Source organism: Oncorhynchus nerka, linkage group LG15, assembly GCF_034236695.1.
Source record: "Oncorhynchus nerka isolate Pitt River linkage group LG15, Oner_Uvic_2.0, whole genome shotgun sequence".
In the NCBI taxonomy this organism is placed as follows: domain Eukaryota; kingdom Metazoa; phylum Chordata; class Actinopteri; order Salmoniformes; family Salmonidae; genus Oncorhynchus; species Oncorhynchus nerka.
This window is the reverse complement of record NC_088410.1, coordinates 4,479,830-4,492,868: the sequence shown is the minus strand read 5'-3', so window position 1 is coordinate 4,492,868 and position 13,039 is coordinate 4,479,830. Positions and strand designations below refer to the sequence as shown.

At 40.5% G+C, this 13,039-nt stretch overlaps 1 protein-coding gene across 1 annotated transcript in view; it reads right to left on the bottom strand.

The window, feature by feature from the left end:
* Positions 1-8,279, bottom strand: part of LOC135560304 (zinc finger protein 625-like) — a 46,025-nt gene extending 37,746 nt beyond the window's left edge. The window contains exon 1 of the mRNA XM_065002162.1: positions 7,901-8,279. Coding sequence (XP_064858234.1) covers positions 7,901-8,279 — 379 coding nt within the window. The remainder of the gene's footprint in view (positions 1-7,900) is intronic.
* Between the last annotated feature and the right edge of the window lie 4,760 nt (positions 8,280-13,039).

Here is a 13,039-nt window from a genome sequence, read left to right as displayed (position 1 = left end):
AGCCTTATTATAATGTATTAGCTACCATGGAGCCTTATTATAATGTATTAGCTACCATGGAGCCTTATTATATTATAATGTATTAGCTACCATGGTGCCTTATTCTATTATAATGTATTAGCTACCATGGAGCCTTATTATATTATAATGTATTAGCTACCATGGAGCCTTATTATATTATAATGTATTAGCTACCATGGAGCCTTATTCTATTATAATGTATTAGCTACCATGGAGCCTTATTCTATTATAATGTATTAGCTACCATGGAGCCTTATTATATTATAATGTATTAGCTACCATGGAGCCTTATTCTATTATAATGTATTAGCTACCATGGAGCCTTATTATATTATAATGTATTACAGTGAATAAAGACGACCCTCAGACTCCTCTTCCCTTTCCCCCATGTGAACCATACTGAATAAAGACGATCCTCAGACTCCTCTTTTTGCACGTTGCACACCTCAGGCGAGTAATACCCTGTGACTTCTTTAATATTAGACATCGCGCACCAGGTGTTATGGACAAATAGACACACACCCCCACCCGTCGTCTTGCCAGACGTAACGTCTCTGTCCTACCGATACACAGTAAACCCAGCCAGCTCTATATTATCCATGTCCTCGTTGACTCGTTGAAACATAAAATTACAGTTTGTAATGTGCCGTTGGTAGGATATAAGTGCATTTTTTGTTTTCCAACAACGTTGGCCAATAGAAGGGTTGGTAGTGGAGGTTTACTCACTCGCCCGACCTCCGCCCCCTTTTTATCCGTCTTTTCTTTACGCAAATGATGGGGATTTGGGCCTGTTCTCGAGAAAGCAGTATATCTTAGGGCTTATCTTTAGGCCTGGTCGGGTATCTGCAGTATATCCTTCAAATGATGAGGATTTGGGCCTGTTCTCGAGAAAGCAGTATATCTTAGGGCTTATCTTTAGGCCTGGTCGGGTATCTGCAGTATATCCTTCAAATGATGGGGATTTGGGCCTGTTCTCGAGAAAGCAGTATATCTTAGGGCTTATCTTTAGGCCTGGTCGGGTATCTGCAGTATATCCTTTGCCTCGGACTCGTTAAAGAAAAAACATCTTTGTTCAGTTCGAGGTGAGTAATCCCAGTTCTGATGTCCAGAAGTTATTTTTTGGGTCATAAGAAAACGGTAGCAGCAACAACATGTACAAAATAAGTTAAAAGATAACTTTTTTTTTTTTAAATGACAAAATAGCACAGTTGGTTAGGAGCCCGTAAAACGACAGCCAATAACTTATCAATGACCCAGTTAATTTAATACCTACCATTGTATCGCTGAGTTGTCATAATGATGTCATAATGCGTCAGCAAATTTACATTTACATTTAAGTCATTTAGCAGACTTACAAATTGGTGCTTTCACCTTATGACATCCAGTGGAACAGCCACTTTACAATAGTGCATCTAGGTCTTTTAAGGGGGGGGGTGAGAAGGATTACTTTATCCTATCCTAGGTATTCCTTAAAGAGGTGGGGTTTCAGGTGTCTCCGGAAGGTGGTGATTGACTCCGCTGTCCTGGCGTCGTGAGGGAGTTTGTTCCACCATTGGGGGGCCAGAGCAAATGTACATTATCCCACACGGCGTTGGAAGACAATGCAAGTAATTTTATGTCCCTCTAACCAGTGGTGTAAAGTACTTAAGGAAAAATACTTTAAAGTACTACTTAAGTACTTTTTTTTGGGCTATCTGTACTTTACTCATTTATATTGTTGACAACTTTTACTTCACTACATTCCTAAAGATAATAATGTACTTTTTTACAACATACATTTTCCCTTGACACCCAAAAAAATACTCGTTACATTTTGAACGCTTGGCAGGCCAGGAAAGTGGTCCAATTCACACACTTATCAAGAGAACACATCCCTACTGCCTCTGATCTGGAGGACTCACTAAACACATGCTTCGTTTGTAAATTATGTCCGAGTGTTGGAGTGTACCCCCTGACTATCTGTACAATTGTAAAACAAGAAAACAATGCCATCTGCTTTGCTTAAGACTTTTACTGTTGATGGTTATGTATATTTTAGCAATTCAATTTACTTTTGAAACTTAGGAATATTTAGAACCAAGTGGTATTTTACTGGCCGACCATCCTTGATAATGTGTGTAATATCAACAAGAGAGATATATTTTCTTTTCTTGGTGATTTTCAATACTGACTTCAATATTTCAATACCAACAGGCTGCCCATTCAAGACAAAAAACCCTCAAAACTGCAACCAGTGCCTGCAACCTGGTTCAGGATATCAGTATCCCTGGGTTGTCAACGGTCATGGTCACAACATGTTGAAACAACAGTAGCTAGGATGGGGAGAAGTAGAACAACTAAAGGACTGCTCTGTCTTCTTAAACAACACTATCAACAAGCTGCCCATTCAAGAAAAAAACCCTCAAAACTGCAACCAGTGCCTGCAACCTGGTTCAGGATATCAGTATCCCTGGGTTGTCAACGGTCATGGTCACAACATGTTGAAACAACAGTAGCTAGGATGGGGAGAAGTAGAACAAATGATGGACTGCTCTGTCTTCTTAAACAACACTATCAACAAGGCAGGTCCTACAGGCTCTAGTTTTGTCACACAGCTCCTACAGGCCTGAGTTTTGGAACACAATGGACTACTGTAGAGTGTGGTGGTCAGGTCCTACAGGCTCTAGTTTTGTCACACCTGGACTACTGTTCAGTCGTGTGGTCAGGTCCTACAGGCTCTAGTTTTGTCACACCTGGACTACTGTTCAGTCGTGTGGTCAGGTCCTACAGGCTCTAGTTTTGTCACACCTGGACTACTGTTCAGTCGTGTGGTCAGGTCCTACAGGCTCTAGTTTTGTCACACCTGGACTACTGTTCAGTCGTGTGGTCAGGTGCCACAAAGAGGGACTTAGGAAAAATGTAAATAGGCTCAGAACAGAGCAGCACGACTGGCCCTTGGATGTACACAGAGAGCTAACGATGATATGCATGTCAATCTCTCCTGGCTCAAAGTAGAGGAGAGATGCATCACTGCATGTATTTGTGAGAGGTGTTGACAAGCTGAATGCACCGAACTGTCTGCTTGAACTACTGGCACACAGCTCAGACACCCATGTCTACCCCACAAGACATGCCACCAGAGGTCTCTTCACAATCCCCAAGTACAGAACAGACTATGGGAGAAGCACAGTACTACATAGAGAAATGACTACATGGAACTATATTCCACATCAGGTAACTGACGCAAGTACAGTAGAATCAGATTTGGAAAAAAAAACAGACAAAATACACCTTATGGAACAGTGTGGACAATGAAGAACCACATACACACACGCATACATATGAGAAGACGCACACCTACACATGGACTATGTACTGTAGATATGTGGTGGTAGAGTAGTGGCCTGATGGAACACAATGTGTTGTAGATATGTGGTGGTAGAGTAGTGGCCTGATGGAACACACTGTGTTGTAGATATGTGGTAGTAGAGTAGTGGCCTGATGGAACACAATGTGTTGTAGATATGTGGTAGTAGAGTAGTGGCCTGATGGAACACAATGTGTTGTAGATATGTGGTAGTAGTGTAGTGGTCTGAGGGAACACACTTAATGTATTGTAGAGTAGTGGTGGTAGAGTAGTGGCCTGATGGAACACAATGTGTTGTAGATATGTGGTAGTAGAGTAGTGGCCTGATGGAACACAATGTATTGTAGAGTAGTGGTCTGATGGAACACAATATGTTGTAGATATGTGGTAGTAGAGTAGTGGCCTGATGGAACACACGTAATATATTGTAGAGTAGTGGTCTGATGGAACACACTTAATGTATTGTAGAGTAGTGGTCTGATGGAACACACTTAATGTATTGTAGAGTAGTGGTCTGATGGAACACACTCAATGTGTTGTAGATATGTGGTGGTAGAGTAGTGGCCTGATGGAACACAATGTGTTGTAGATATGTGGTAGTAGAGTAGTGGTCTGATGGAACACACTTAATGTATTGTAGAGTAGTGGCCTGATGGAACACAATGTGTTGTAGATATGTGGTAGTAGAGTAGTGGTCTGATGGAACACAATGTGTTGTAGATATGTGGTAGTAGAGTAGTGGTCTGATGGAACACACTTAATATGTTGTAGATATGTGGTAGTAGAGTAGTGGTCTGATGGAACACACTTAATGTATTGTAGATATGTGGTAGTAGAGTAGTGGTCTGATGGAACACACTTAATGTATTGTAGAGTAGTGGTAGTAGAGTAGTGGTCTGATGGAACACACTTAATATGTTGTAGATATGTGGTAGTAGAGTAGTGGTCTGATGGAACACAATGTGTTGTAGATATGTGGTAGTAGTGTAGTGGCCTGATGGAACACAATGTGTTGTAGATATGTGGTAGTAGTGTAGTGGTCTGATGGAACACAATGTGTTGTAGATATGTGGTAGTAGTGTAGTGGTCTGATGGAACACAATGTGTTGTAGATATGTGGTAGTAGAGTAGTGGTCTGAGGGAACACACTTAATGTATTGTAGATATGTGGTAGTAGAGTAGTGGTCTGATGGAACACAATGTGTTGTAGATATGTGGTAGTAGAGTAGTGGTCTGAGGGAACACACTTAATGTATTGTAGAGTAGTGGTCTGATGGAACACATGTGTTGTAATATGTTGTAGATATGTGGTCTAGTAGAGTAGTGGTCTGATGGAACACACTTAATGTATTGATAGTAGTAGTGGTCTGATGGAACACACTTAATGTATTGTAGAGTAGTGGTCTGATGGAACACACTTAATGTATTGTAGATATGTGGTAGTAGTGTAGTGGCCTGATGGAACACAATGTGTTGTAGATATGTGGTAGTAGAGTAGTGGTCTGATGGAACACACTTAATGTATTGTAGATATGTGGTAGTAGTGTAGTGGCCTGATGGAACACAATGTGTTGTAGATATGTGGTAGTAGAGTACTGGTCTGATGGAACACAATATGATGTAGATATGTGGTAGTAGAGTAGTGGCCTGATGGAACACAATATGTTGTAGATATGTGGTAGTAGAGTAGTGGTCTGAGGGAACACACTTAATGTATTGTAGAGTAGTGGTGGTAGAGTAGTGGCCTGATGGAACACAATGTGTTGTAGATATGTGGTAGTAGTGTAGTGGTCTGATGGAAGACACTTAATGTATTGTAGAGTAGTGGTCTGAGGGAACACACTTAATGTATTGTAGAGTAGTGGTCTGAGGGAACACACTTAATGTATTGTAGAGTAGTGGTCTGAGGGAACACACTTAATGTATTGTAGATATGTGGTAGTAGTGTAGTGGCCTGATGGAACACAATGTGTTGTAGATATGTGGTAGTAGTGTAGTGGTCTGATGGAACACAATGTGTTGTAGATATGTGGTAGTAGTGTAGTGGTCTGATGGAACACAATGTGTTGTAGATATGTGGTAGTAGAGTAGTGGTCTGAGGGAACACACTTAATGTATTGTAGATATGTGGTAGTAGAGTAGTGGTCTGATGGAACACAATGTGTTGTAGATATGTGGTAGTAGTGTAGTGGTCTGATGGAACACAATGTGTTGTAGATATGTGGTAGTAGAGTAGTGGTCTGAGGGAACACACTTAATGTATTGTAGAGTAGTGGTGGTAGAGTAGTGGCCTGATGGAACACAATGTGTTGTAGATATGTGGTAGTAGAGTAGTGGTCTGAGGGAACACACTTAATGTATTGTAGAGTAGTGGTCTGATGGAACACACTTAATATGTTGTAGATATGTGGTAGTAGAGTAGTGGTCTGATGGAACACACTTAATGTATTGTAGAGTAGTGGTCTGATGGAACACACTTAATGTATTGTAGAGTAGTGGTCTGATGGAACACACTTAATGTATTGTAGATATGTGGTAGTAGTGTAGTGGCCTGATGGAACACAATGTGTTGTAGATATGTGGTAGTAGAGTAGTGGTCTGATGGAACACACTTAATGTATTGTAGATATGTGGTAGTAGTGTAGTGGCCTGATGGAACACAATGTGTTGTAGATATGTGGTAGTAGAGTACTGGTCTGATGGAACACAATATGATGTAGATATGTGGTAGTAGAGTAGTGGCCTGATGGAACACAATATGTTGTAGATATGTGGTAGTAGAGTAGTGGTCTGAGGGAACACACTTAATGTATTGTAGAGTAGTGGCCTGATGGAACACAATGTGTTGTAGATATGTGGTAGTAGTGTAGTGGTCTGATGGAACACACTTAATGTATTGTAGAGTAGTGGTCTGAGGGAACACACTTAATGTATTGTAGAGTAGTGGTCTGAGGGAACACACTTAATGTATTGTAGAGTAGTGGTCTGAGGGAACACACTTAATGTATTGTAGATATGTGGTAGTAGTGTAGTGGCCTGATGGAACACAATGTGTTGTAGATATGTGGTAGTAGAGTAGTGGTCTGATGGAACACACTTAATATGTTGTAGATATGTGGTAGTAGAGTAGTGGTCTGAGGGAACACACTTAATGTATTGTAGAGTAGTGGTCTGAGGGAACACACTTAATGTATTGTAGAGTAGTGGTCTGAGGGAACACTTAATGTATTGTAGAGTAGTGGTCTGAGGGAACACTTAATGTATTGTAGAGTAGTGGTCTGAGGGAACACTTAATGTATTGTAGAGTAGTGGTCTGAGGGAACACTTAATGTATTGTAGAGTAGTGGTCTGAGGGAACACTTAATGTATTGTAGAGTAGTGGTCTGAGGGAACACACTGTGTTGTAGATATGTGGTAGTAGAGTAGAGGTCTGAGGACACACTTAATGTATTGTAGATATGTGGTAGTAGAGTAGTGGTCTGATGGAACACAATGTGTTGTAGATATGTGGTAGTAGAGTAGTGGTCTGATGGAACACACTTAATGTATTGTAGATATGTGGTAGTAGTGTAGTGGTCTGATGGAACACACTTAATGTATTGTAGAGTAGTGGTCTGATGGAACACACTTAATGTATTGTAGAGTAGTGGTCTGATGGAACACACTTAATGTATTGTAGAGTAGTGGTCTGAGGGAACACTTAATGTATTGTAGATATGTGGTAGTAGTGTAGTGGTCTGATGGAACACACTTAATGTATTGTAGATATGTGGTAGTAGAGTAGTGGTCTGATGGAACACAATGTGTTGTAGATATGTGGTAGTAGAGTAGTGGTCTGATGGAACACACGTAATGTATTGTAGATATGTGGTAGTAGAGTAGTGGCCTGATGGAACACATTAACGTATTGTAGATATGTGGTAGTAGAGTAGTGGTCTGATGGAACACAATATGATGTAGATATGTGGTAGTAGAGTAGTGGTCTGATGGAACACATTAACGTATTGTAGATATGTGGTAGTAGAGTAGTGGCCTGATGGAACACACTTAATTTGTTGTGAAAAGCGTTATGAAATGTAATGTCATGTAATATTTTAAAAAAATCATATATAATATATTACTGCCTTAATGTTGCTGGACCCCAGGAAGAGTAGCTGCTGCCTTGGCAGGAACTAATGGGGATCCATAATAAACCCCAGGAAGAGTAGCTGCTGCCTTGGCGGGAACTAATGGGGAAGAGTAGCTGCTGCCTTAGCACAACCTAAAAAGAGATCCTTAATAAATACAAATGGAACTACCTCCATGTTTTGAGGATATACAGAGTTCATTTACAGTTACATTGTTTACAAACAATGAGAGTAAAACAAGCTTATATTTTGGGTTCGGATAGAGTACAACAGTTGAACTAAATTCAGTGGACATTTATAAGTTATATTCTCCCAGAATCAATGGCGAGGCTCAGAGCCAGATATTAAAACGATATATTAATTCAACAAGGGCAGTTTGTGACCCTGCTTTTAAGACAGTACTCACGGGTGTTAATCAGATCTTCAGCCTCCTCTTCCTCTTCAAAAGGTTCTTTCTCTTCTTTCACTATAACATCCTCCTCCTCTTCCTCCTTTTTCATTCTGAAAGCTTCTACCTCTTCTTCTACTGTGACAGCCTCTATCCCCTCTTCATCTTTCACTCTAATATGTTCTTTCTCTTCTTTCACTATAACATCATCCTCTTCTTTCAATGTGATACTGATAGCCTCTTCTACCTCCTCTTTCATTCTGAAAGCGTCTTCCTCTCCTTTAACTGTAATATCCCCCTCCTCTTCTTTCACGACAATGTTCAGTCCCATAGCTTCTTTCTCCGTCCAGTAGACCTCCTCTTCTTTATCAGGAGGAGAGTAGCTTAGTGAGTTCATGGTCGGAGATGTTAGCTAGTTAGCATTAACGACTAGCCTGGTTCTAAGCTAATTCAGCAATCCAGCTAGCTACTATCTTAACAACGTATATATTTAATTAAATGGGGAAACTAGCTATACGAAATAAGTATGTTTTAAACACAGGGACCAATATACACCGAAACAGTCTTACGAGCTCATACGTTTCGGCTATATTGGCTAACAAGCTAAGGAGGTGTCTGACAAGCTGCTGTTGTTGAAGAAACTTCCCGTTCCGTCCACTAGATTATACGTCACGCTGGTAGCGACGCCCGAAAGACGCTCATCACCATCTGCGGCCTGGAGTGGGGAAGTTGATTGATTAGTGCAGATTTGTAATGAGTATACAATCAAAACATATTTTACATCTGCTACACACAGTGGTGTAAAGTACTTAGGTAAAAATGACTTCAAAGTTCTACTTAAGTCGTTTTTGGGGGGGGGGTATCTGTACTTTACTCTTCTTATTTTTGACAACTTTTACTAAAGAAAATTATGCACGTTTTATTCCATACATTTTCCCTGACACCCAAAAGTACTCATTACATGTTTAAATGCTTAGCAGGACAGGAAAATGGTCTAATTCACACACTTATCAAGAGAACATCCCTGGTCATCCCTACTGCCTCAACAAGCAGACTCACTAAACATAAATGATGTTTGTAAATGATGTCTGAGTGTTTAAGTGTGCCCCTGCATGAAATCATGCCGCCTGGTTTGCTTAATATAAGGAATGTGAAATGCTTTAATACTTTTACTCTTGATACTTGAGAATATTTGATAAATTATTTTTACTTTTGATAGTTAAGTATATTTAAAACCAAACACTTTTAAGACTTTTACTCAAGTAGTATTTTACTCTGTGACTTTCACTTTTTTCTTGAGTAACTTTCTATTAAAGTATCTTTACTTTGACTTAAGTATGATAATTGGGTACTTTTTTCACCACTGATTACACATCTGCATTTAAAGGGAAATGTCACATCTTTTATTTACGTCATATCCGGATGTAACCTAAAAACATTACCCCAGTTTGATATGCTGCTTGTGTATTCATTCCCATATCAGCAAAATAAAACGTCATGTTTTGGTCACAGAGAAACAACCACATGGTTAGCTAGTTGGCTTCAGCAGGTTCTACCATTTCACAATAGTCTGTAATGACTAGTTAACAAAATACGGTTTTGTTGTGAAAGCAAAATAAGTGTATCTAGCCTTTTAGCTCCCTCTGGTTGATGAATGCTAGCTAGCCTTTTAGCTCCCTCTGGTTGATGAATGCTAGCTAGCCTTTTAGCTCCCTCTGGTTGATGAATGCTAGCTAGCCTTTTAGCTCCCTCTGGTTGATGACTGCTAGTTAGCCTTTTAGCTCCCTCTGGTTGATGACTGCTAGCTAGCCTTTTAGCTCCCTCTGGTTGATGACTGCTAGCTAGATAGCCTTTTGCTGCCTTGGCAACAGCTATTGGGGATCCATAATAAATATAAATACCCTTGGTTTTGCTGTTTAAATTTAGCAGTTTTTCTTATTCACAATAAAGAGTACCATAATGATAGTCACTTCATACTTGTGTTGTTTCCAGTATTTTGGAAGGCTAGACCGTCAAGACATTTACTTAACCTTTCTGGCTGTAGTAACTAGTGACATCCTTGTTGTTGTGAAGAAGCTGTCATGTCCACCAGATTATACGTCACACCGGCAGCATTGCCTGAAAGACCGGGTAACGCATTTGAAGAAACTATTAAATTTATTTTTCATTTCTTTCAATAAAGATAAATATTATATTGAGGCGTACAAAGAGGAACATATGTTAATTTATTCGTTTTTACACAATCAGTCAAATAAACAGTTGATTTTAACAATGCTATTCAAATGAGCCGCTAGCTATATACATGGTATTAGAATAGATAGATACCCATATATACAGTACCAGTCAAAAGTTTGGACACATCTACTAATTCAAGGGTTTTTCTTTATTTTTACTATTTTCTACATTGTAGAATAATAATGAAGACATAAAACTACAAAATAACATATATAATAGGGATGCACCGATATTACATTTTTGGCCAATACCGATAACCGATATTAAAAAATGTTTGTGGCTTCTTAAGCATTCTACTACAGTTAAATAGTTGAAACACACACACACATACACATACACATACACACAGACAGACACAGACAGACAGACAGACACAGACACAGACACACACACACACACTGAACCAAAAATTATTTTGTTTGTATTTACGTATGTTCTCATTACCAGTGAAACAAAACCTATTTATTTCACTTATGTGCTGTTTCGTGGTTCATTTGTTCAGTCATTTCATTCTCAACCAGGATTTCACCATACATGTCAAGCAGTGAAGTTTCAGCTCTGTCTGTCCGTGTCCTCTTCCTCCTTGCCCACGGTCACTGTGTCCGTTTTCCATCTTGTCCAGCTCTGTCAGTCCGTGGCCTCTCTTCCTCCTTGCCCACGGTCACTGTGTCCGTTTTCCATCTTGTCCAGCTCTGTCAGTCCGTGGCCTCTCTTCCTCCTTGCCCACGGTCACTGTGTCCGTTTTCCATCTTGTCCAGCTCTGTCAGTCCGTGGCCTCTCTTCCTCCTTGCCCACGGTCACTGTGTCCGTTTTCCATCTTGTCCAGCTCTGTCAGTCCGTGGCCTCTCTTCCTCCTTGCCCACGGTCACTGTGTCCGTTTTCCATCTTGTCCAGCTCTGTCAGTCCGTGGCCTCTCTTCCTCCTTGCCCACGGTCACTGTGTCCGTTTTCCATCTTGTCCAGCTCTGTCAGTCCGTGGCCTCTCTTCCTCCTTGCCCACGGTCACTGTGTCCGTTTTCCATCTTGTCCAGCTCTGTCAGTCCGTGGCCTCTCTTCCTTGTCTGTAACATTTCATGTAAACCCTGTTTCTTGTCTGTATTGAAGTAGCGGGTCCTTGTACCTAGCATCGAGCACGGCGGCGACACAGTAAAGAGGCTCAGAGAGAATGCCTGTTAAAGAAGTAGCGGTCCTTGTACCTAGCATCGAGCACGGCGGCGACACAGTAAAGAGGCTCAGAGAGAATGCCTGTTAAAGAAGTAGCGGGTCTTGTACCTAGTGTAACGGATGTGAAACGGCTAGCTAGTTAGCGGTGGTGCGCGCTAAATAGCGTTTCAATCGGTGACTTCGCTTGCTCTGAGACCTTGAAGCTCTGCAAGGGCCGCGGCTTTTGTACCTAGCATCGAGCACGGCGGCGACACAGTAAAGTGGCTCATAGAGAATACCACCGAATCGCTTGTCGACAGCTTCTAGTTGAGTACTTTTACAAGTTTTAATCCTCTACCTTCTTGCCCTTTGTGCTGTTGTCTGTGCCCAATAATGTTTGTACCATGTCCTGCTGCTGCCATGTTGTGTTGCTACCATGCTGTGTTGTCATGTGTTGCTATTTAGCGCGCACCACCGCTAACTAGCTAGCCGTTTCACATCCATTACACCTAGTAATTTTTTTTTTAAAAAGGTTACATATACATATTTTTTTAAATAAATAAAACCCCACGGTCGGCAGTTTTGTTGAGTGTTTCAATGCCATGACAGAGCGTATCACGTCTGCTGCAGACACAGTTGAGGAGCTTATTTCTCCAAACAGTTGTTAGAATGTTTCAAAGTTTCAAACATGTTCTCAAATGCAATTCAAATGGCAGCATTGGTATGAGAACCAGCACATTCTTGAACATGCAATACGGCTTTTTCCTAAGTACGAAATCCTCGTCGACCAACTGTGCTGTCAGACTCAGCATGCCCATTGCTGGTCCAAATGTCAGTCGTGAAGATAATAACAGTGACACCCATAAGCAAGTAGCTCATGGATGTGAGTTTCAACAACTCAGAGACTCTGTGTAACTCTGGTAGGGCAACTCCACCGGTGCAGATCGGTTGATTTTCAAGGGCAATGAATTCCATTATCTTGGCGATAGTGGATTTCACCTTTGTGTTGCCAGACTGAAATTTTCGTTTTTTTCTGATTTTGTTCTAAGTCGTCGCAGAACACCTGGGGGTGATGCACTTTCAAATGAGTCATTGTGGTATTGAAAAGATTTCCTTTTCTCCTCAGGAAATAATAGCAGCACAAACATTGCATATGGCCTTTTTTGTTATCGTCCTTTGAAACTTTAAAATCGATCCACACAGCAGACATTGTGGGCTAGGTTAGGAATGCTGTGCAAATGAATGAATTAAGAATCCTACAATGTGATTTTCTGGATTTTTTCTCTCATTTTGTCTGTCATAGTTGAAGTGTACCTATGATGAAAATTACAGGCCTCTCTCATCTTTTTAAGTGGGAGAACTTGCGTGTGACCTGACCTCCCTTCACTCAACACATTCCAATCTTAACTGAACCCACCATATATACATTCCTCATAACCATTTAACTTCTGTTGTAGAAACCAGACTATGGCATCCCCTTATGTCTCTCGTAAAACGGACGATTAACAATATTTAAAGTTTACAAATCTAAACCCATCAGTGGATTATAGAAAAACAAAAACACTTCATTCTCAGTCAAAGGCAAAATGAGAACAGTGGAAGGTTTTCTCTCCTGTGTGTGTTATAGTACTGTTATGTATTATATAGACAGGTTTAATCATAAACAACATGAAACAAAAAACACTTCATTCTCAGTCAAAAGCTAAATGAGAACAGTGGAAGGTTTTCTCTCCTGTGTGTGTTATAGTACTGTTATGTACAGGTTTAATCATAAACAACA